Genomic DNA, 26402 nt, shown 5'->3' with positions numbered 1-26402 from the left:
ATTCTGATTAGCTTATTTTCACATCAACAACTCTGGATATTTTTACTTAGAAACAGTCATTGGATAATTCATCTCTATTTATACATAAGCTTAAAAATGTATGACTGTGTTGTTTCTCACATTGTGGTGAATAATATTACTTTTTCTCCTACTTTTGTCTTTGATTTCATAAAACATACAAAGAAATCTATTTGGCATATTCTTCAAATCAGGGAAATGGCTTACCACATGCCTATTCTCAGATGCTTTTTTATTACACAAGGATTTTTTTCAGTAATAAAAAAGTTCAGAAATTTAAAAAATGTAGACGATTCACTAATTATGATCATCTGGATTTACACAAGTGCAGACGAATTGGCACTTCAGCATTATCATGAAAACCTGTAAACATTTAGGAAATCACTGTAGGGAGACCAAAATTATTTACAAAGGATCATTTATTAAACACTTTTCTTTTTACAAAATACAAAGATTGTTGTTCTGCATGAATACATCATATATGAAAAAATAATGTGTTTTTACTGAATTTAATTTGAAAACATTCAGAATTTTACCTTCTACCAACTTGAGGAATCGATTTTGTTTTGCAACTTGTCTACCATGGCCAATCGGGGGGGAACCCTTTTTCTTGTTAATTAAATCATATTCACAACAGCTAACATTTTATAGAAATAAAATCAGACAATGTCTGTCATACAAAGCTCTTTCTGCAAGTAACTGATTTGCCTATGATCCTAATTTTTTTTTCCAAGCTATAAGATAGGAAGAATTGAGGAGCTAGGTAAGTTTTATAATAATGTATTAGCAGCAGTTGATAGAAAATGCAACATAAGATTTGTTTTGTCTGTGGTACAAGAATATGTCCTATCAGACTCTAATGTATTTTTCTCTACTCAAACAGAAGTAAGCATGTGCTGATTGTTTCTGGGATGACAGAATGTATAAAAAGACAAGAAGCTGGCTCTGGCTGTCATTGTGAGTGCCTATTTTCATCAGCTAATACGAATGCATTGCTAAACTTAGTGAAGACAGTAAAATGACTTAAGGGTAATATATACAGAGTTAAAATACATTTTTTAATCCACTTAAGAGTGATTCAGGCACTGTGGCTGTTCAGGATAAAATGTCTCATGGTTTATTCTTGATAGTAGTGTAATTGTCAGTGCAAGCAAGAGCAAATACCTGCCCACTGTCACACACATAACCTCGGACATCTGGAATGTTCAGAGCAAATTCACCTTCTGCATCTTCACTCTGGAGGCACCTTCAATGCACATGTCTCATAGTTTGCTCTTGATAGCAATTTAATTTTCAGTGCAAGCAAAAGCAAACACAAAGCTGCTCACTGTCATACACACGACCAACACATCTGCAATATTCAAAGCAAGTTCACCTCCATCTTCACTGTAGTAGAAACTTTAATAAGTGGCACTTAGTGTAAACCCTCTATATATCATGAGAAACAGACTCGAGATGCCTGAATTTAATAATATTAAAAATCACGGTCCTAGTCATCTCTCTGTGTAAACGATGTTCGAAGAAGGCTTGCCATCACAACATTTCTTTCCTGAGAATGGAGCTGATCCCCTCCGTGTATATCATAAGTGTGCATGCTCTGAGCTGTGGTCACTGTCGTGGCTGTCTTCATTCGCTAGAGAGTCCCCTGTTTGTTGGAGAGTGGCTGCACCGATTCCCGAAAGCTCTGAAGGGAGAAGTGTTCCTTTTTTCACATTCACCAGTTCCTTTTCTCGAGCAGCAGCTCCTTGCTGTCCTCCTTTTACTCTCTTCCACTTCATTCGCCTGTTCTGGAACCAGACTTTCACCTTTAACGAAGAAAGGGAGCAAACAAAAGAAAGCACGAAAGTTAAATGGACCATTTTATTCTTCCTTTTTGGTCATCAGTGAAAAAAGTAGCTTTTCAAAGGCTTATACAAACACACTATGAAAGAGTGAATAGGAAAATAAATCAACATTGAATTTAATCATGTCCCATGTTCATAATTTTAAAACTTTCAGAAGGTACCAAGGACTATATTTCACGTTTTATGACATACAGTATAAAAAATAGATGGGAAAGTACTCTATCATTTTAGGTGGTTCAAAGGTATTTAGCTTTATAAAGAGTTTCTGTGAATTAGAACTAACATTTAATAATTGTCTGGGTCAAACAACAGCCCTCCTCCCGCCCCGGGCTGTCAATTCCTGAACCCATTTTAAAAATGCTCAGGGAGGGCTTCCCTGGTGGCTCAGTAGTTGAGAGTCCGCCTGCTGATTCAAGGGACATGGGTTCGTGCCCCGGTCCGGGAAGATCCCACATGCCGCGGAGCGGCTGGGCCCGTGAGCCATGGCCGCTGAGCCTGCGCGTCCGGAACCTGTGTTCCGCAACGGAAGAAGCCACAACAGTGAGAGGCCCGCGTATCGCAAAAAAAAAAAATGCTCAGGGAGCTACTGATGAAGCTACATCTGGAAGGTCATTCTGTGCCGCTGCAGTCCACGGCTGCATTCCCAAAGCTTTACTTGACCATTCCACCTCAGAGTGAATCCATCTTCTTTTGAACTATGCTTTTCTGCCCTTAGTACTTTTATTTTACTTTACATATATGTGATTCCAATGATTTCCTCAAAACACGATCGAGATCCAAAATTTTCACTGATACTTGTTAATTGCTAATACTGAGATTGTATATTATGTTAGTCTCATCAGCTTTGTAGAGACATGCGTTAAATGACCATCCATGACCACAACCATAATAATTAATGGCATCATTTCACTTTCTTGTTTAAGAGGAACTGACTTCCTTTCCTGCTGCACTTCTCATCACTGTATATTCTTATTAGGCTAATTATTCCTTTTACATTGCATTTCTCTGTCTACCCCACTCAAAGTTACCACAAGCCTGAATTTTGTGTTTATCATCCCCAAGCCCTTATTTGAAACAAAGAAATAAACAGAGACAACAGCTTTTTTCACTACATGTGACCCTAAAGAGTACTGTTTAATTTTGCCTGTCTTTTAGATTTATCGAAATGGAATGTTTTTAACTATAGCCTTCTTGCCTTATCCATGTTGATTCAAGGGACTGCATTCATTCATTTTTCATGACTGTATACGATTTCATTGTGTGAATATATCACGGTGTACCCATTCTCCTGTTCATGGACACTTGAACAACTTGTTTTTTTCCATTATAAATGATGCTGTTATAAATATTCTTGCATTTGTGTTGTGATAAACATGTGATAGAACTTCTCTGAGTATACACTCAGGAGTTGCCATCATACACAGGGTGTATGAATGTTGAATTTAACAGGATAATACAGAAAAATTATTTTCTAAAGCTTCATCAATTTAACCCCTCCACAGTCCGGGGTGTAAGAGTTCTTACCAGTCCACATCTTTGTCAATATTTGGAGTTATCAGTCAGTTTTTTTCCAACATAATGACTATAAATGTTATCGCACCATCTTCTTAGTTTGCATTTCCTGATTACTATGAAGTACAGCATCTTTAAGTGTTTATGGTCCATTTGTATCTCTTCTTTTGTGAAATGCCTCCACATCTTTGGGTTACACTGAGTTGTTTTTGGATTTAATTTCATTCCTTATGGACTCTTAAAATATGTTCTGAATGCTCATTTAATGCTTTGTGGTTATATGGCTGTTACTATAGTCTCTCAATTTATAGTGTGTCCATTTCCTTTCCTTAGAGTATCTTTTGATGATCAGAAACTCTAAAATTCATTATATTCAAATTTATCAATTGTTTCTCTTATGGCTATCTTTTTCATGTCGTCTCTAAAAATCTTCTTTCTTCTGAGACCATTAAGATATTCTTCTTTGTCTTCTAAAAGTTTTAAGGTTTGCATTTCAAATTGGAGTGCTCAATCCATGACGTACTGATTTTAGTATATACTGCAAAGAAAATTTCTAAATTTACTTTATTCCACTTGTATAATAAGTTATTCCAAGACCATTTAACGAATAGTCCACCCTTTTTCCAGAGATTATTGTTTTCAACTTTGTCATACATCAAGTTTCCATTTACACATAGCTTTATTGATGCACTCATTTGTTATATCCTTTTGACAAAACCGCAGTCTTAATTATTATAATTTCATAGTAAGTCTTTATATCTGGCAGAGATAGTTCTGTTTTATTCTACTCCAGGAATATTTTGAATATTCTCCATTTTCACTTTAGAAACAATCTCAATTTCTGTAAATGCAGAGTGCTAAAGAGAAAGTAAAGAGAAACATATTACATTTCTAAAGATGTACTTATTTTAGTGGTCTTCAAATCACAATACTCCATCAAAATTTGTACAGTTTTCTCAGCTGCTGGCACTAAAAAACATTTAAACCAAGTCATTTCTCAACTCTTTCACTGTTCTATCAGGCCATAATTAAAATCTTGTATCTTACATTATCCATACATATATTAATCCATTTAACAATCAAAAATAAGAAAATGTAGGAAAAGATTGCTTAGAAACGCAGAATATGTAGTAAAATAGACTGATTAAAAACAAGCTGATTGGTGTTCTTGTATTATTATTACTTAATAGCCAAATGACAAGCTGTGATTTTTAATCACATATCTACTTAGGGCTAAGCCCCTATACTGATAGGTGCTATATATGCATTTTTCAAATACTCAAAATTTTTTCTATATGATTCCTGTTTTATAGATGAGGCAGTTGAGACTCAAAGGTTAAGTGACTTGCCTAAGAGTACACAAACGGGAAAAATGTGTTGCCAGAATTTAAACCTGGTGGTTTGTTTGGCTCCAAATTGATTTTTTTTTTTTTTTGGTTTTGTTCCTGTTATATTTCAAACTCCTGCTTTTTAAGCCTTCAGGTTAGAAAAGTAAAGGATATAAAGTATGTGAACTCCATCCATATGATTACTATCATTCAGGTAATTCTCCTACCCAATATAATTAGGTTTGTAAATATGACAGTATTTTCCTGTACTGTAATTTAGGTAATTATACTACTCAATTTAATTACCTTTGCAAGTTTGACATTGCATGTTTCATTAGATCTTTTCCACATGAGTTGGGCTCTACTCCTGGCTTCACTTCTGAGTTTCTGTGTGAATTTGAGAAAATTATACTTCTCTCTGCCTCAATTTTCATATTTGTAATATTGGAATAATGAGCCTTTCAAGATTCTCCATAGGGACATTTTCTCCATGGACAATTCCAGATGGAAGAAACACATCATCATCATTGTCACCAAAGAGTGAAATATCCAGCCAAAATAATCTTGGCAGAAAATGGGAGGAATAGATTTCTTTAAATCTATACTTATTTCCTTTTCTGGGAGGAGGGGTGCATTAATTCTATAATACCAGTATAAAACCTGTTATGTGCAATTCTAAATGAGAAAAATGTAAGAATATGGTATTGATTTTAGAAACAGTATAGGTTATTTTGTGTTGTTTCCTATGTCTACCATGTGAAATTTTGCCATTTCATTTTCTTAAACAGACAAATGAAAGACTTCAGAGTTTTCAATAGTAGCTATGTATCAATATATATACATGGATATATAGATATATGCATGTATATGTGAAAGCATTTGATGATTATATAATAAATCTAATAATTCTAATACCTTTAGGTATTTTCTTGAGGTATTTCTTGAAATGCCTTGAGGTATTTTTAGTTCAAGCTACATATTTGATACAGGAACTCCATGAATTTAGTAATGGAACAAAACACAGAAACAGATGCATGATGAGTACACCATATAAAAATGGGAAGGAAGAGTACAGAACTTCAAAAGTCAGTGTGTCCAGCTGTATTTTCAAATATACTATAAAATATTGGGATGAATTGAAATAAGGAGAGGAAGATTTTGGGGAAAAGCATATGTTTTTCTACAACCATCACAGCATTAAAAACAAATCTATAAAAGTATTCCGGATTATGTCAATCTTGCTATTAGAATAATAACTCCATGGTTTTATAAATAAAGAAACTTTATAGTTTAATTTATTATCACTTAATAATCCAGCTTCATTGGCTGGATTGAAAAAATACTTTTGTAAGATAGCTAAAGAATAATCATTCAAATGCTTGACAATTTTTAAAATATGCAAATTATTTTGATTAAAATTTGCAAGTGTGTTTCATATAATAATCTGCACTTATAAACTAAGTAGAGTAAAACTAATCTTGTGTTTCCTTGGTGACTTGGAATCTCTAGTCATTCATTCATACACTCAATATTACTGAATGTTTAGTAACAGGTAAGAGGGGTTAGATTGAGGAATGTGTACAAATAAATAAGAAATAGTTCCTGCCCTCAAGGGCAGTTTACTGACTGTATATGAGGCCTTTGGCATATACTGAGGTGAGTAAAGATTAGCTTCATCTTTTACAGAATATCCTTAAACTGCTTGTTGTTGTAGTTGGTGTCATTGCTGATCCCCTAATAAGAGGTTCCCCCAATGGTCCATGAGATGGCATGAACTCTACCCCTACATTCAATGTCCCACACTGTTTTGCTGCCACACAATTATTATAGCAAATGATTTCTTTCCTCTGGGAATCTCATGCTCTTGTTGTTACTGGCATCCTGTGTGTCTCTGAATTTTTTGTTCTACTAACCTAGGGTAGTACCTTAGGTGCTAGGAAATTGGATCATCAAATATTTTATATACAACTAAAACAAATCTGTCCATCTTGGAGTATGCTATATAAATTTTGTGAACTTTTATTATTTTATTTGTGCTTAAACTCAATTTATCTCCTATCGGCAATTTCTCTGGAAATGCTGGTTAACGAGTTTGTTTGTTTGTTTTTAGTATTTCCTTTTTTTAAGATTGGATCTAGGGCAAGATTCCATATGAAGTATGTTTTGTTACACAGTATGATCAATAACTCAGATAAAAATAAGTTCTTTCTCCCACAAGAATCTGAGTAAGGAAAAAATACCATTGTTCATGAAACCAAAGCAATATGAACCGAACTTATAGCCTCTTAATATTTCTGCATGAAGGTAATATTTTTCAAAAAAATCTTCAAAATAAAAAAATAACAAAGGAAATAATAGCCTGCAGGATTAGTAGTAAATATTTAAAGTGCTCAGTTATAAACCTTACTTTTCAGAACATCTGATTATTATGAAGCCTCACTTTTTAATCCCCTAGTTTACAAGTATTTAGTATTCACATTGCCTGGATAACCAAACTACTATTTAAATAAATAGGAAAACATTTTTTCACATCTTGACTCTCGTTACTGAAGAAAGCAGCTAAGAGAATCTTACTGTAGCTAATATGTTTAAATGATATTTCAGAATCTAGAAATCTAATTTTTCTCTTTAATAAAAATACTGTAACTGAGAATCATTGTTACTATTTGCTAAACATTCATTTTATCTCTTTAATTTATTTAGTCATTCACATATGGCCTTCTATGTATAAGTTCATAACACCTGTCCTTGAGGGTTCACAATATATCAGGAGAACACAAATGAAATATGTAGCTGTATTGTCATACAATTTTCTAAAATGGCCAGAGGCAAACTGGTTGATAGAAAGTAGAATCTATATAATGCTATAACCCATATTTATAGACTACCATAAATGTCTGTCTTTTGAAGAAACAATCATAACACGTAACATCTGGATGAAAACGAAATATTTCAGTGACATATCTAGATGTCTCTAAACATCTGGAGTTTGTAGATTTAAAATTTCAACTGTTTCTATTTGTATATGAACACTTGAAATACTGTAAACACTAACAAATATTTATTTACATCTTTAACATGTGAAAACATGCAAAGGAGTAATTGTATGAATATAATTTTATCACCGGTGTGATTAAATTTGATCATGGCGGCTGATCTAGTAAACCTACTGTATCAGTAAATGGATCCCAGTAAGACTTATCTAAGTAATTCAGTGGCAAAGTCAGTGGTTAAACTGAAGAATTAGAACCAAGAATGCTCTATAAGGTAAGGATGAAAAATGGGGGAATAGTAAGCTTGTTTACTCTTCCTGTCTGAATAGATTTATATCTGATTAAGAGAAGGAATTCCTCGGCTATTTCCAAGAAGCACATGGGAGCTACCGGTTGACTGCTGTTTCTATAGCAGTGCAACAAGGGGTTGGGACATGGGGTGTGTGTGTGTGTGTGTGTGTGTGTGTCTGTGTGTGTGTTGGGGGGTGAAGGGGGTTAGGACATATTCCATGACTAACGCCTGAATCCCTGCGTAGAGGACTGCCACTCACCTTTCTCCTCTATTTTAACACAATGTTTAAGACCAGGAAATCATTTTCCGGCCTCTAAAATTTTCAGTTTCAAAGTCTCTTTTTTTCTTTTTGTACTTAGAATGCTTGAGAACCAGGCTCACTAAAAAAAAATGTAGTCATAAAACATTTACTATTTCACACGACTTTGAACAAACTGAATACGCATCAGCCATTGGCAGCTGTGGGCAAATAACATGTTGAACAAGAAATAAACTATTTTCTAGGCAACAAATGAAATTCTCCATAATAAATGGTAAAGCAATGGGTACTATTACAAGCTAATCATATGTATTATATTCTCCTTAACAAAAATGCAGCCAGAGTCATCATTCACATGATGAGCAAAATTCTTAGAGGACTGACCACTTTTAAATTTGACCCTTTAGAAATGTCACAGTAGTAGTAAATGCTAACAATTATACCTCTTTTGTCATACCTGATGAAATTCAATTCAAATGACCTACTTTATTAATATGAATTTACAGTGAAAATTCACTACACTATTTCTATACAAGATTAAAAAAACAGATACATCTTTTAGTTATTCTAAGTGAAATACTGTTTAGCTCAGTATATCATGAGTAAATGACTTCAGCAAATCTAAGTGGAAATATCAAAACTAAATTAGGCATTTTTCTCCATTACTGTGTTAACAAATACCTGAATAGCAATTCTTGAATACATGGAAATTGTGTATTCTGACCCACAGCTGCTACTTACCTTGTTTAAACTACTAAGATCAACTAGAATGATGACCTTTGCTCGCAACATCTTGCCTAATCTCTGGGATAATGTTTAACAATAGTTAGCAATATATCACAATCAGTATATACAATTTTAAGAAATGAACTTTATCCTAGCCACTGTCTAATTAAGTGAAATCTATCAAATGTAAATATTTGATTGAAACACAGAAACTCACCATTCTTATAAGAGCAGTAGAATATTGGCAATTCTTATGATTCAATCTAATTAAATATTCTGATTATGTCTTGACAACTAATTTCAAGATCAGAATACATGTGAACCTTCACTACACTTTTATTAGATTTTGGGACTGTCTCCAAAATTATTCTAAGAACTTATAATGGCAATTATTACTATCATATGAATATACACTGACCACAAAAGTATTCAGTAATTTCAATAACTGGGAAAATTTCAAAAAATTGAAAAAAAACTGTTCAGCATAAGAATTAGAAGTGATAAAGAGAAATGAAGTTAAAATCCATCCTAAGTTAAATACATCTCAGGTTTTCATGAGGAGTCATGGAAATAGGGAGTTAATTGGTAGAATGTCTTTTATAGCCAAATTCTCTAGAAATTGTCCATTATTAGATCTGTATTTACTATTTTATAGATGTCATAGAACATATGCAATGCTCTATATACATTTTTAGATAACAGAACATCTCTTTAAAGTTGAAGATGTTAACATAAAACTTGAACCAGCTTCTCAAAATTTCCAGAAGCTTCTTAGTTTTAGAATTCATTTTAAATTACATGAAAAAAACGTATATGATCGCAAGGATACTGTGGAAAAGGAGTAATCTTTCATTACAGAAGATTTTTTCTTTAACATTACACTTTAAATGATGATCTGTGTTGCAACGCATATGTTTCAGAATGTTACTGTCGATTTATTGATTAAATATAAGTTAATTATTTGTTTCCTTATTGAGGAAATACCTAAAATTAAGGCTCATTTTATATGTGTGTGTATATACACATAGGTAGATAGCGATGTATCTGTATATCTCTATGTCTATCTCTCTATTCATCTACCTAAGAACGTTTTAAAAAATAGATTCTTTACATACTCTCAAGGCTGGTTCAATAAGGGTGGAGTCTTATTTTTCTGATTTTTTTCTATATTATTTCAAACTTGGATATTTACATTGGTAAATGGTTAGGGTTCAATTGTTTATTTCTCAGCCTTCTACTTTATACAGCTAATATCTCTGAAAATTAAGTTAGGAGAGGCTGGAATTGTTAATCTTCTCTTTATAGATTTTGCTTTATTGTTGATATTCTTAAATTTTACATCATAGCCTTTGTTTTGTGGAACCTAAGGCAGTTCTGAATGTGGCTTTTAGAGCTCACCACACATTGTCGATATGCATTTCTTTAAAAAAACAAACAAACAGCATCACTCAGGAAATATCTCTTTTTATTTTGAACTAAGATTCCATTGTATATTCCACCATCAAATTGTCCACCCTATTCTACCCCATTTTTCCCATCCGAGTCAAATCATATTTAATCTCTCAAATTAGCAGGCACACCATGATTTAAGCAAAAGAAATATATAATATGTGACTGTTAAATACTACTCTAAAGAAATGAGGAAATATCTAAAATCACTGGCTACACAGGTATTCTTGGATTACCTTGAATAGACAATATGTCTGATCTTGGAGACATAATTTATTACCTAAGTAACTGAAAGTATTCACAGAAATGTATAGAAATGAAACTGCAAAGGGGAGGGATTGTGCAAAATGCTGAGTAAAACACAAAATCACTGTTTATTTGGCACAGGAAAAATTCTCCTTCACAGTCATCCAAAAAATGGACGTCTATTTGGAAAATACTTGGCATTGAGCCATTTAATGATTTATGAGTAACAAACAAAACATAATCCCTCTCATTCCCACTAATGTAATATGATCCAACTAGGTGGGATTTTCCATTTATCTTGGCAGAGGTATCATGAATTCAGGCTGTTTATCCTGGTAATCTTAGCTTACAAATCTGCAACATTGCACCTTTGATTAGCTCTGTGAAATGATTTTGTGAAAAGGAAGGATCTCCCATTCTTTCTATATTTGGCAGCCTTAACTCTATAAATATGTCCATTTTGTCACTCCTATAGTTTTATGCAGCTGCCTTCCCTCTTCTTCCCATTGTGAGACATTAAAAATTTGGCATGAGCTTTTTCCAAGTGTATCTGGATGGATGAAAAAGCGGAATAAGCTTGTCAAACTTAAAAAAAATCTTGGGACAGGAGGGTCTTTAGACTGACTGGCTCTTCAAAGTATTCCAAGTGGGTCTGCCAACTGAGGATTATTAGATGTTGACTGAGAAGGGTATACGAGAATATGTTGTACACTTGAGGCTGTAAATTAGAAACTGGAAGGTTACTAGAGTGGTAACTGTTCCACAAAAAACCACTATATAATTAAAATATTTAAAGCTCAACTTTGTTCCAGTGTATCCATTTTTATTTAACATAAAACAATTTTCTTGAACACCTAAGTGCTAACATGGAATTCCCTTTGCAGGATAAGCCTCTTTTTCTCCTTCTTTCTTCTTCCTCTTTGGCCCGATGGAGTTCAAAGGGGATTACAGACTTCCCCTACCCGTATAGGCATTGCATTATGGGAGACACAAACATAAAAGTCCTATTTCTTTGGAGATTTCAGAACTATTCTTCAGGTTTGAAAATTTGAGTCCTGAGTGATATTTAAGGATTTAGTGTACCTTACTTTTCTCTAAAAGGAAACCTAATCATTATTGCAAATATTTATAATCACATGTATGTGGCCCATCAGAGCATTGTGGCAAGCATATTGATTGGGTGATATAAACAAGGGAGCAGTATCTACAAATAACATATCAATTATACATATATACATATCAAATATACATATATACACACACATATCAAATATACATATATTATACATATATGTATATTATACATAAACAGTATCTACAAATAACATATCAATTATACATATTTTATAGGCAATTATGTAAATTTTCTAAATAAAATTACATCTAAAAACTGTTTCTGGTTATAAAGTAAGTTTTCATTTAGGAGAAAGTTATTTCTTGTGAAACAATTCTGCTATTAATGGAAATGATTCAATATTTGTTGTTTTTTCCCTTTACATTACTAGAACAAACAAGTTCTTTTTCTATATTTGAATTTTGACAAGCTTTTAAAAAATCAATAAAAAAATTTTTTAGGAGATTAAACTTCTATTAAAGTTAAGGAAAACACTGAGCAAAATGGAGTTAGATATAATATTCTTTGGTGTATACATTTAAGTTACTTTAATAAATCTCATGTTATTTTAAAGTGTGGAAAAAATCTTGCAGCAGAATGGAACTGAAAAATTGTACATCTATAATTAGAATATTTTACATGTGGAAATCCTATAAAAGGGGAGTTATTTAAGATTTCATATGTCAAGATATAGATTACATAGGTAAGTATGTATGACATTAATGCAAAATCAAAGTAATGGAATAGCTGTATCTCAATTAAAAGAAGATGAATGCAAATGGTTCAGTTTATAACTCTATGTTTATAATTTTAAAAGCCCAACCATGAGAAAATGAACTGAAAATATCTTACTGGGATGAGCACTCTGGCATCTTGGAGGAATATGCTTTCAGACCTTTAAGAATAGCAAAATTGATTGACAGCATACAATATTTTTCTGATGAATTTAGCATAGTAAAATTCAGCCCAGAATAAAAGCCTTCAGATTCTTAATTTAAGATATTGAATGTGCACAGAAGTAGAGGAAAAAGACATGAACATTTGGCATAACCAGAAACATTCTCTCAGATGACCCTGTCATTCCTCTCTTTTGATATTCAACACTCATCACAATAGTGAACACTTGTTCAATTTTTGCTTCTTCCATGAGTTCTACCAGACTTGTCCAGCTTATTTTAACAAGATTTTATTTCTATCATTTAGCTCAACAAATATTTGTGTTACAAAAGGATTAACTCACTATGCCTTGCATAGCAAAGAAGTTTTCCCCCCTCTTGGTGATAGATTTGTTTTATAGTTTATGCTAAGATTTCTTTCACATTCATTGTGACATATAAACCTGAGTAGAAGAAAGAGAAGGTAGTTTTAATTTCCATTTTAGGCCTTGGGGAGATTGTTACTTGCCTAAGAATACCCAATTCCAATTGGCAAATCTAGGATTTTTGTTCAGATTTTTCTCATAACAATTAAATTTTTTTCTGACTAACAAAAACTAAAGACATAATTTTGATTGGGAATTTAGATTCCACATGCATCCATCATATTTTCTTATTAACTTGCAAAACCGTTAATAGAGATTTATAGGATAAAAAAACTCTTCTACACAATACCAAATTTTGAATTCTTTGAAAACCTAATTAACTCTTAGTGTTTGTTGTTGTTATTTTTTCCCTTTATGAGGCTATAGTTAGATTGTTTCCCTAATGACCTCCAAAAAATTTTGCCTTCCTTCCATGTGTCTACTCCCATAGGCGGTCCTCTCTTACAATGACACGGAACTTGGTCATATGATTCACTTTAGACAATGGGACATTAGTAAATATGATGCGAGCAGAGGCTTTGAAAGCCCTTGTACGTTGGCGTTTTTCCTCTAACTACTCCTGGGAATGCTTCTACCACCATTTGTGAATCCCAGGGAGCCTATTAGAAGATGAAACCACATATGCAACAGGGACAAGATGTCCCAGGTGAGGCTGCCTACACCAACCAATTCTTAGTTACCCACCAGCTGACTACAGTTCCATAAGGGCTCTAGGTAAGGCCAGAAGTAGGCCAATTGAGCCCAGTCAAAATCTTTGATCCTCAAAATTTTGAGCAAATTAAATGTTGGTTATTATTTAAAGCCATTAAGACTTTTGAGTGGCTTGTTACACAGCAAAGGCTAAGTGATACAAATTTTAAAGGGACCCTTTTGAAAAAAACAAAGATTAAAATTGTGCATGTGCGTGTATATAGTGTGTGTGTGTGGGGGTATGTATATATATGTACATAAGTTTTTCACATAATGGCTTCTGATTCTTTTCCAAGAATGGCAAGTCAGTTAGAAAAAAGAAGAAATACCCAAAATACCTTCAAAATTCCCAAACCAAATTTAAAGAATTTCTCCTAAAAAGACATTATTCTTAGCCAAAAGTGAGACCTCTGCTCTATGATCAGATAATGACAGGTAACCATAGGACATTCCCAGAAAAGAAAGCACAGATCTTGACTTTTCTCTAGACTAAACACAGTAATGCATCCCATATTTCTGTAGATTACAAGCAAACTCTAGTTTCTTATTTCCTTTATGTATCATTTAAAATATAGTTTCATTTCCTAGAATTCACTGTCTCTATACAAAAACATTAATGTATAATTCCACCCTCCTTCTTTTTTTCTGTTTCCAGTTAAAAAAAAAAAAAAAGCGAAAAAACAGAGGTCTGACAATGTAGATTTTGGATCCTGCTTTCCAGCATGCCAAATGTATACTTATGGAGAGAACTTTGTATGTGAAGTTCAAGGGAATGAAAATGTTGTGCTCCATAACTTCGGTACTTGTCGTAATATTTAATAAAATATAAACTGCCAATAAATAAAACCACATAAAAGTGTTCCTCTGTATATTTTCACTACCCAGAATTATCCTACTAAAACCTGAAATACAGAAATTAACAGAAGGAGAGCAGATGATTGAAGAAGTTGGATAAAATAACTTGCTCTCCTAAGATAGTATTCATCTGTCCACACTATGTTGATATTTCTTTGCTTCCAGTGGGATCCCTGAAGGAGGTGCATACAGTGGAAGAGGAAATGAGACTCTACTCCTAAGAGTGCCAATCAAAACTGCACTGTCCATAAAGATGTTTGCATTTGCCTTTCAGGAATGTTTTCCTAAAGATTAGCAACTATTAACCATCAGTAGGGTAGATTCTCCTAGGGAAAATCAGAATCCATATAAGGAGTGCTCTGGGAACACTACTGGAGTAAATCATATGACATTCAATTAAAATACAAGAAAGGACCTAAAAAGTAATTAATTAAAAATATTATTTAGGTCTTATTAACTGGTGTCCACAGGTCACTAATAATTTCAAAGTGTTCTCTAAATGAGTGGGTACCAGAATTTTGAATTTCTGAGACCAAAAATTACTTCAAAAATATTTGAAGTAATGGGGTAGAAATGTTTACCAATGATCTATGTAGCCTTGCTCCCATAATTTCCCAGCTCCCTTGAATTTAAGTAGTACCATTGACTATTTCCGGACATTAGAGTGTAAATGGAAGTGACATGGGTCATTTCCAGGTGAAAACATTTAAAGGTCACTGCATGAACCTCCAACTCGTTCTTACCTCCTGTGGTTACCAAGGACACCACATGTCAGGATGCCAGAGGGTCAGATTGGGTCCCTGAGTGATTATTTGGAGTGCTGGACTTGTAAAGTTAGTATACTGAGAGTGAACAAACAATGAATTTTTTTCTTATGTCACTGAGGTTTGGGGGTTAATGTGCAACATAAACCCTATTCTGAGCAATAGAGGAAACCAACATGGGACTGCCAACTCTCTATTGTGCAAAATAAGGAGATTTTAAAATATAAGCAAATAAAATTCCTCTCCATATGCTGTCATTATATAAAAGAAATAATATTTTAAAATAAAAAAAATAAGAAAGGTACAATCACAGAACAAAGGATGATTCCTTAAACTGAATAAATGCAGTTTTCTATAAAACATGGCTATCTTATTCTTTCTTAATTTTGTCATTTTGCTGGGCAAAAACTTCATCATGAAAGAGAAAATCTGTCTTCCCAATGATATTTAAGAACCACAGAGCTAGATATTTCAAAAATGGCGGGAGAAGACTGTTGACCCAAAGCAATTAAAAATATCATATAATCTCAATATCTGACATTACCTGTCTTTCAGTGAGATCCAGATTCACTGCTATCTCATATCGCCTCAGTCTGGTCAGATAATTATGATGGGCAAATTCTGCTTCAAGTTCTCTGATTTGCTCTTTGGTAAAAGCTGTCCTTTCCTTCCTGGGTTTGCTATTGACTTCTGACTTGTAATTTCCTTCCTGGGAGTCTGAAGATAAAAGAGAGAATTAGATTTAGTTCATTCATTTAAGCATGTTCAATCATATCATTCATACCAGAAACATTTACTGAGTAACTACTTTTCCAGGTAGCGTTAGACATGATAAAAATAGAGAGAGACCAAAGACAGTAAGACTTATCTCAACACGGTGAGATAAATTTCTTTTTTTTCCCAATGTGCCCCCAAGTGACTCACAACCTAATTGGGGAAGTGTCTAGTTTTCTTCTTTTGAAATAGGAACAAAAAACTTAACTGCTCTTAACATGCTGTTAAGATAAAACAAAGCCCCTCTAGAAAACAATTTTATATCTGAAACTATTCAGATATAAAATTTCTTCTAGTAAGTTTTTCAACATAAATTCTTGAGATCTAAGGATGACTAAACAGAGTGATCCTAAGAAATAGTGGTGACTTAGTATGTGACTATCTGAGCAATTCAAATATCTAGCAACTGGACAATAAAAGTCAGTTCAAGCTCAGAGTAAGCATACGTGTGTGTGTGTGTGTGTGTGTGTGTGTGTGTGTATTTATTGGTTTTTTCATTTCAATTTAAGTGCAGTCTCCTTGAAGGCAACAGCAATGCTCTCCTTTTATTTTGAGTAATACTTAGTGCAATGTGGAATCTGTAAATACAATTTTGTTCATTTAACTCAAAATATGAACAGAGTTTTAAATGTTTTTTCCCTACATATGAGATAAACATAAGATGCACAACACCTAAAATTAGGTACCCAAACACCAAATCTTATAATGCCCTGTAGAAAAAATCATAATTTACAGCAAGCATATCATGCCATCTTTTCTTCTAAGAGTTCAAGACATAATTAACATAGAGTTATTTTACTTATCTTCATAATATCCCTGAGGTGTAGGTTAGAAGACATTCTTAACATACTGAAGAACAGAACGTGTGTCTATAATGGAAAAAAATTCTACATATACAAAGTAATAGATAATCATACCAGCTCTAACAATTCATGTCAAATTTACCTCAGTGAAATATCAACATAATCAAGATAAAGTGGCATGTCTGTACTCGCTCAAAAATTATTCCAATTTTCTAATTATTTTTGAGCCTGTACACACAAATAGTGATGCCTTTACTAGGTAGTGATACAATGAACTCTTCTATGAAGCCAAATGAGAGAAATGATATAGGAAAAATGACGGTCAATCACATTATGAAGTGTGACATTTTTTTAACTGACAAACATAGTATGGTACAGCTTTATGAAGGAACTTTTAAAGTGGTATTTGTTTCTTCATCCAATGATGCTTAAATATGCTATGTACAAAATATTGTTGTTTTTTTTAGTGTTCTTTTCCTTTCTGTCTGGCTGGGGGAAGTCTAACTAAAGTCAAGAGGGGTCTGCATAATGGAAATCCTCTAGACAAGGTGCTCTAATATCAACAGTTTTGATTTGATTCTTACCAGAATCTACGCTGGCCAAATGTAAAGTTTTCTAGGTCTAGTAGCAGCAGTGGCAATAGGTTTGCATCAAAATTTTGGCATACTTGGCCACTAATTTCCTGTGAGGGATCACAGGACATGTTTCACTGACTGGTGCACTGGCACTGCCATAAATTCTTTAGAATTCACAGACCACATTTCTGGGCTTGACACATAGCCCTGTGTTGACTGCCTCCGCACCTTGACAGGGCAGTCAGAGCTTTATCCAGTGCAAAAAGTCGTTTGTGGTATGTTAGACACAGGCTGACTGTATCTGATTGTAAGCCACTGGGACCAGATGAGTTATGGATTAGAAGATGTGTGAGTTCTCAGCTAGGCTGTGTTTACACCATATGAACTTACCAGGCTCTAAGTGGAACTTGCATTATCCACTTTTTTAAGCCACAGATTTGCCAACCTCCAAATCTTTGGTTCATTTTGCTATTCTGGTATTATGTGAACAAAACTTTCCGATGATTGATTTCTTTTTTTTTTTTTTTAACTTTTCCATCAGCTGTACTGGCAGAGGCAAACTCAGTCACAGCCCAGAATATTCAGATAAGTCTCTCTCACAAGGACTCATGTTCTCACGTGAATCGAAAGTATATTTTTGCCAGTTTGGAGCCATGTTTAGTCTGAAATCTGTGGCTGATTATTCTTTATGTGGGGACAATGCTCTTTTCCCTTCAGTAATGCAACTCTGGAAACTGAAAGGAAAGCCAGGGCATTTTTTCTCATAAGCAATTCAGTTGGAATGATTCATGGTTAACACATTCCCTTATATAAGCATGAATGAACAAATTCACATTGAGGAAAGCCTATTAAGTTGTATTTATTTTTGAAACCGATTTCTTTTAACTTTTGCAGTATTCAGCAGTACTTCAAAAATGCCACAGACACATACAAACATACAAAACTTGGGCCAGTTCTTGGAAGAAGGGTTACATGCAGTGGATCTACACGCATGCCCACTGAAACTAGAAATATACAAGAGAAGGTTTATACATCCAGTGACTGAATTTGAACAAAAGTCTGGCTATAATTCAACATGTATATCCAAAAGCAACTTACCAAGTGCCTGAATTCCAAACCAAAGTAGCTCACAAAGTGAAATCCAGTGACTAAAATGATGTGAGTTGTGCACACTTACAATAAGCGCAAATGGAATAGTTATATTGTAATTAACATGACAAAGAGTGGGTATGTGCTTCTTGATTTCATTACCTAAAAGAGAATGTCAATGTAGCTGAGGTAGCACCAATGTCAATTAATTATGTGGGCACTTTTATCCTTGGATCTGTGATTCTGTTGTGGTTTCCACCCATGATGCTCCCACTTTTTCTTTCCTGTGAAAAACATGCTCCTTGGGATTGCATTTCTGGACTTATACTTTCTTATAAGAAAATATAACTTATAAATATAACTTAAAAATATAACTTTTAAACTTATATTTTAAATCTTGGATTTAAAACATTTTTTGACTTTTTTCCCCTGTATTTTGCAAAGTCCATCGTTTGCTGACCCTGAAGCTTCTACTCCTATCACCTGACTAGCTTTTCTTTGGTGGAAAACGGGTGACAGCCTTGGATGAGGCTTTTGGCAAACTGAACATTAGCTTCCATCTGTTTCCCAGCTGTTTCAACTGAGGCAAAACTCCCTCCGTTTTCTTCAACCTCCCATATCCTATGCCAAATGGTAGGTGTTGAGGGGGGAGTCTGGAAACTGCCCTCCTTTCTTGCCTACAACCGCAAACAAAATGTCACCATCTGTACAGTACATTGCAATGTAAAATAGTACAATTGTTGTTTCTCGTCTCAGATACTTTAATGCACATGTGGGTGCACTCTCACACTCCCTCACCGCTTGGAGGAAATGTTGACTTATGTGTTCAGGTATAGTTGGCAGTCCCAGTTCCCTAACCTTTTGCTCCCTGGGACTATGCTAATGGAAGAAGTCTGCAATACTTCCGTGGAGGATAAAAATTGCCCTCCAAGGATCGTTTCTGTCTAGCATTTAGAACTTCTCCACATGTGACTTTTTATTTCCCCTAGTGCAAGAGGATGCCAAAAGATAATAATGTTTTACTGACGACAAGTAATGTGAGGGCTTGGTCTGTTCACTAGTGGCACAGAATGCCTTTTAGCAAAAGAGAAATAATAAAGTATGATTGAGTATATTTTTGGCTACCCTGAGTAAACTTATTACCTTGTTTAAATGAAGAACATAATTTACCAACGTCTGTAAAATATCAAAATGTAAAGGAAGGTCTCCATAGCTTAGACTAAAAGGAATACTTATTTCATATTCTGAAGAAAAAAATGAATACTAAGCCACTGTCTATTCTAGTGCTTTGCAACTTCTTGTGTTAACGTTTTGTAAGCTATTCAAAATGAGAGATATTCTGTTATTATTAACAAAGCTCGGCAAATAGTAGATATAGGAAGCTAATAATTATATTTATATAGGCATAGAGATTGTGGATAGATGTAGGGTAATTTATAGAATAATCCTATTGATGCTAGTAATTTTCACATTTAAACAGGAAATTGCCTTCCTTATGGGAAACTTATCCTACTTGCTACTCCAGCTTCTTAATGAGTGGGCATTTCAGCCTTTCCAGATTTTTTTTTTTTTTCAGAGTAAATAATCTTCCCCAGGGGTTCTTAAATCCTCTAGGTGATCCACTCTCCAGATTTGAGAACCACAATCATAGTGAGCTACTATTACTAATGAATGTGGCTATTATACACTGAGGTATGTAAGGGAAAAAAAGGATTGAAAACTACTATGCTAAATCTAGAATAGAAATTAGCATTGAAAATATCCACTGTTTCTTATATCATTGATGTGAAAAATGTAGAGCTACTATAACAGTTTCCCTTATAAAGCAAACCCAAATTTCAAAGACCAAAAAAAAAAAGAAATTTCCATTTTTAGTAACAGTTTAGTAATAGTAACAGTTGTATTCAACATGTAAAAGTCATTCTATGGGCTGGACCAGTGACTATCAATTGGTGAATGTACTCTTTTACCATCCAGCCTCCCTCCTCACTGCCTCCTTGATTACTCACAGGATTGTCTAGTATGCTTTCAGGAATGAAATAAGTCAGATAAATCTCACATTAGTGAAACTGAAGATATATTTATTTTTATTACATTTGTGTTGCCAATTGTATGTTTTGAACAAATAATTTATCAAGGATACCCTATTTACTTCTGTTAAAGGCATTTAGGTTCTTACTTGGTGGGAGATATTGAAAGATTAACTGTATATAGCTAAAACTTATGTAATAGAATAGTTACTATTATGTCAGAGTAAATTTTAGTTTACAGATTTGACTTTTTCCCAACACACTTGGGCATAATTTTATACAACTAATTCTTAAAGTGAGAAAAATCAAAATTCAGTGTACATGATTGTGTCAGTATTTAGCATTAGCTACTTACATAAGCAAATATTATAATTGGTAACATTACAGAATCATACCACATGATGTAATTACATAGAGGAAAAGAGTATGAAGACTTGAGATACTTTATAAAATCTATGTATTTTTAGGTCACATTTTAGAATGAGAGCGAAAGAGAGAGACATAATAGCACAAGATTCTTCTTAAATTAGTACCAATTTAATAACTTAGTATGAATCTGGATATAAATGACTTGAAAACAAATACCTCAGAATATACATAAAAATAAAATATTGGGGTCTCTTAAAGTCACCCACACCTTATACATAGATGTTTCCCCACAGTAGGTAATAATCTTACCTTGGCATTGCATTGTATTCTGAGGATAAACTGGCAAATATTATAACAAAGCCCTTCTCTTTGCTTCCTCCCTCCTCTATAATTTTAAGATGATAGCAGTTATACGAATTTTAGCCAATTTAAAGTAGATACGGGCATTTTAACAATATTAATTCTTCCAATCCAGGAGTACAGGATATCTTTCCATTTTTTGTGTCTTCTTCACTTTCTTTCATCAATGTCTTATAGTTTTTAATGTATAGGTCTTTCACTTCTTTGGTTAAATTTACTCCTAGGTATTGATATTTTCTTCTTTTTGATGTGATTGTAAATGAGATTGTTTTCTTGAGTTATCTTTCTGATAGTTCATTTCTAGTGTATAGAAATGCAACAGATTTTTGTATATTAATTTTGTGTCCTGCAACTTTACTGAATTCATTTATTAGTTCTAACAGTTTTTTTGGTGGCATATTTAGGGTTTTCTATATATAGTATTATGTCATCTGCAAACAGTGATGGTTTTTACTTCTTTCTTTCCAATTTATGTCTTTTACTGCTTTTTCTTTACTAATTGCTGTGGCTTAGACTTCCAATACTATATTGAATAAAAGTGGCAATAATGGACATCCCTGTCTTGTTCCTGATCTTAGAGGAAAAGCTTTCAGCCTTTTACCATTGAGTATAATATTAGCTGTAGCTTTGTCATACATGGCCTTTATTATGTTGAGATGCATTTCCTTTATACCACTTTGCTGAGAGGTTATTTTTTAACCATAAATGGAAGTTGAATTTTGTCAAATACTTTTTTTTGCATCTATTGAGATGATCATGTGATTTTTATCTTTCATTTTGACAATGTGGCCTATCACGTTGATTGATGTGCAAATGTTAAACCATCCTTCAAAAATTCCACTTGATCATACTAATGTATTGTTAATACATTAATGTATCGTTAGATTTGGTTTGCTAATACTTAATGTATTGTTAGATTTGGTTTGCTAATATTTTGTTGGGAATTTTTGTATCTATGTTGATCAGCAATATTGGCCTGTAATTTTAGGTGTGTATGTTGTTCTTGTTTGGTTTTGGTATCAGGGTAATGCTGATCTCATAAAATAAGTTTGCAAGTGTTCCCTCTTCCTCAATTTTTTGAAAGACTTTGAGAAGGATATGTATTAACTCTTCTTTGAATGTTTGGTAGAATTCACCAGTGAAACATCTGGTCCTGGATTTTGTTTGTTGGGAGGTTTTTGATTAATGATTCAGCCTTCTTACTAGTAATCAGTATGATCGTATTTAATACTGTTAAAATGTCCATACTATCCTAAGCAATTTACAGATTCAATGTAATCCCTATAAAAATTCCAATGCATTTTTAACAGAACTAGAACAAATAATTCTAAAATTTGTATGGAACAACAAAAGACCCCAAATAGCCAAAAACAATCTTGAGAATGAAGAACAAAGCTGAAAATATCATGCTCCTTGATTTTAAACTATATTACAAAGCTATAGCAACCAAAACAATATGGTATTAGCATAAAAAACAGACATAGAGATCATTGGAACAGAAGAGAGAGCCAAGAAATAAATCCACCATATATGGTTAACTAATTTACAACAAAGGAGGTAAGAATACACAATGGAGAAAGGACAGCTTCTTCAATAAATGGTGTTGGGAAATCTGGACAGCTATATGCAAAAGTAAGAAACTGAACAACTATCTTACACCGTATACAAAAATTAATGCAAAATGGATTAAACACTTGAATGTAAAACCTGAAACCATAAAATTCCTAGAAGAAAACATAAGCATTAAGCCCCCTGACATTGGTCTTAGCAATTTCTTTTTTATATGACTCCAAAGTCAAAGGAAAAAAAGCAAAACTAAACAAATGGGACTACAGCCAACTAAAAAGCTTCTATACAGTGATGTAAGCCATCAAAAAAATGAAAAGGCAACCTAGTAAATGGGAGAAGATATTTGAAAATCATATTTCCAATTGGGGGTAATGTCTAAAATATATAAAGAATTTATACAACTCAATAACAAAAAAAAACACTTGAAAAGATGCTCAACATCACCAATCATTAGGGAAATGCAAATCAAAACCACAATGAGATATAATTTCACATCTGTCAGAATGGCTATTAACAAAAAGACAACAAATAACAGTGTAACAAATAACAGTGTTGGTGAGGATGTGAAGAAATGGGAACCTTCATGCACTGTTTGATGGGAATGTAAGTTGGTACAGCCACTATGGAAAAACAGTATGGAAGTTCTTCTGAAACTTAAAAATAGATCTACCATATGATCCAACAATTCACTGAGTGTCTCTCCAAAGAAAATAAAAAAACTAATTCAAAAAGATATACACATCTTCACTGCAGCATTATTTGCAATAGTCAAGATATGGAAATAACCTAAATGTTCATGGATGGATGAATGGAAAAAGAAATTGTGGTATACATATACAATGGAATACTACTCAGCCGTAAAAAAGAATGATGTCTTACCATTTGTGACAAAATGGATTGACCTTGAGGGTATTATGCTAAGTGAAATAAGTCAGAGGAAAACAAATACTACATGATTTCACTTATATGTGGAATCTAAAAAGCAAAACAAAACAAACAAACAAAACAAAATAACACCCAGGCTCACAGATACAGATTGGTGTTTGCAGAGGAAGTTGATGGCCTGGGGGGCCATGAAATGGGTGAAGGAGATCAAGAAGTACAAATTTCTGGTTATAAAATAAATAAATCATGGGAATGTAAAGTATAGCATGGGGAATAGACTCAATAATATCGTATTAATGTTGTATGGTTACAGATGGTAACTAGACTTATTGTGGTGATCATTCTACAATATATACAAATGCTGAAGCACTATGTTTTACACCTGAAACTGCTATAATATTGTAAGTCAGTTTTCCTCAATAAAAATATATGTAATAAAAATGATCAAAATAAAATAGGTACCTAAGCAATAACTCATTTCAATTCTGTACTTTTTGTGTCCATCAATATATGAATATAGTTTTACCTTACAGCTTCTTCTTGACAGAGTTCCTTTGTTTTAAATAATGAGACATGAACAGTTGATTTTTTTTTAATTCATTACCTTGGTTTTTTTATTATTTATTTACTATGTAGTTCTTTCTGATAGTAAGAGGCCAACTTAATTGTTCTTCCTTTGTGACATAAATACAAAGTGAAATGTCAAAGAACTAAGAAATTTTGATGAAATTAATATCATGATTGATGTACAATTCAAATATATTTAATAAAAAAAGTATTTTTGCTAAAAATTGAAAAAGAAGCCAAAGACACACAAAATGGAAATACAGCGCAACTTAACTTGAGTCAAATTTAGCTGAGATTTCGTTCTCACTACAAAATTCAAAGTATTTAACACAAAAACAAAATCAACACATGTCTTCAGGGTAAATGTAAACGTCTCCAATCTTTTTTTTTTTTTTTTTAGTGGTACGCAGGCCCTCAGTGTTGTGGCCTCTCCCGTTGCAGAGCACAGGCTCCGGACCCGCAAGCTCAGCAGCCATGGCTCACGGGCCCAGCCGCTCCGCGGCATATGGGATCCTCCCGGACCGGGACAGGAACCAGTGTCCCCTGCATTGGCAGGCGGACTCTCAACCACTGCGCCACCAGGGAGGCCCAACGTCTCTGATCTTGCTACACGCTTCTAGGCTTAGAAACTCATTACAGACTTTCTGCCTCTACTTATATCCCGGGACAAGGGGATGCAACAGAACAAGGCACACGTACCTGCTTGGATTGTGCCTGATAGCAAAGGCTTTCACTAGGATCACCATTTCCACCTCCAATGGGACCAGGAACCCCTAGTGAAGAGCTTTTGACATACAGCATTCCATTATATTTTCCCTGATCATATTAGTTTAAAAGTGCACCTCTCCTCTGGGATCCCATGAAACGGTCGCGTTTCCTTTTTACAATGCTTACCACATTCTGCCACTGTATGGATTCTTTACTTCCCCTACTAGAACATAAATGTTTGATGTCACCTATTGTTCTCATTTATTCAGTAATTGGGGATGAATACGGGCATTCATATTTACATTTTAATACACACATAAGCAATAGTCAAGGATATGAAGAGGATGCAAACCTCCAATCTATTTGTCATTCACCTTCTATTCAGCTCTATGTCAGCAAAGGGCATGGGGTTACATGGTGTTACAGTGTCTCTGAGAGAATAAGGAGGGAAAGAAACTCTTTCAGAAGTCAGGGATCTACGTCAGTTGGCCGTGGCCTGAAGAATTGTGACATTTCTAATTTACATCTGTCAACAGGTCAAAAGGGACTGAGATCCCTTTCAATGTCAGACAGCACCATACAGCTTTTGCAGTGAGGCCTTAGAAAATTCTGAACCAATTCTGCTAACAGCTTGATAAATCCCTTGGACATGGAAGAGCAGAGCTTCCATAGTTTTCTTTTATATACTGGAAGACAAGTCTACGTCTTCTAAGAGTGTGAGGGCTTGCATTTATGCCATTGTTCTCAGCCTTTTTTTGGCAATTCACCATATATATTTTTTGGCAAGTGACTTTAATATATTTTTATAGCAGTAACTCATAAATTACTGAGCTTTTCATTTATCTTCATGTCTGCTTTCCTTCTCTGGATTCTAGACTTTAGGTAATTTAATATTAAGAAATTTGCCTTATTCATGTTCATATTCCCAATGCTAAGCACCTAATTCTGAATCTGTTCTGGATCTTTGATTTCCATGCTGTGGTCATGAGTTATGATTTCAGTGACAATCCTAAGCGGCTTTCTTCTGTTATAAAAATTTGAATGACCTTCAACTTAAAAAAAAAGAAAGCATCACTCAATATTGCTTTGTATTAACTTTTCAAAGCACACATCTTTCATATAATTGATGGCAGCTCGAGACAGATCCACATTCTAACTGAATATGGAGACATATTCAGATAGAAAAGGGCCAAAGCAGTGTCACGATTATAAAATTTAAAACTCAAGAGATTAAATGTTATACCAAGTGAAGGAACTGATTA

At 33.8% G+C, this 26402-nt stretch overlaps 1 protein-coding gene across 1 annotated transcript in view; it reads right to left on the bottom strand.

The window, feature by feature from the left end:
- Positions 1–1363: 1363 nt before the first annotated feature.
- The window catches only part of MEOX2 (mesenchyme homeobox 2), a gene marked incomplete at its 5' end in the record, with an annotated part of 63930 nt that continues 38891 nt past the window's right edge, over positions 1364–26402 (bottom strand). The window contains 2 exons of the mRNA XM_082846266.1: positions 1364–1823; positions 15956–16128. Of these exons, the coding sequence (XP_082702392.1) occupies positions 1599–1823; positions 15956–16128 (398 nt within the window). The 3' untranslated portion in view covers positions 1364–1598. The remainder of the gene's footprint in view (positions 1824–15955; positions 16129–26402) is intronic.

Source organism: Leucopleurus acutus (genome assembly GCF_964270905.1).
Source record: "Leucopleurus acutus genome assembly, chromosome: 9".
NCBI lineage: Eukaryota > Metazoa > Chordata > Mammalia > Artiodactyla > Delphinidae > Leucopleurus > Leucopleurus acutus.
The sequence above is the reverse complement of the archived record's forward strand: the minus strand, read 5'-3'. Positions and strand labels throughout refer to the sequence as shown.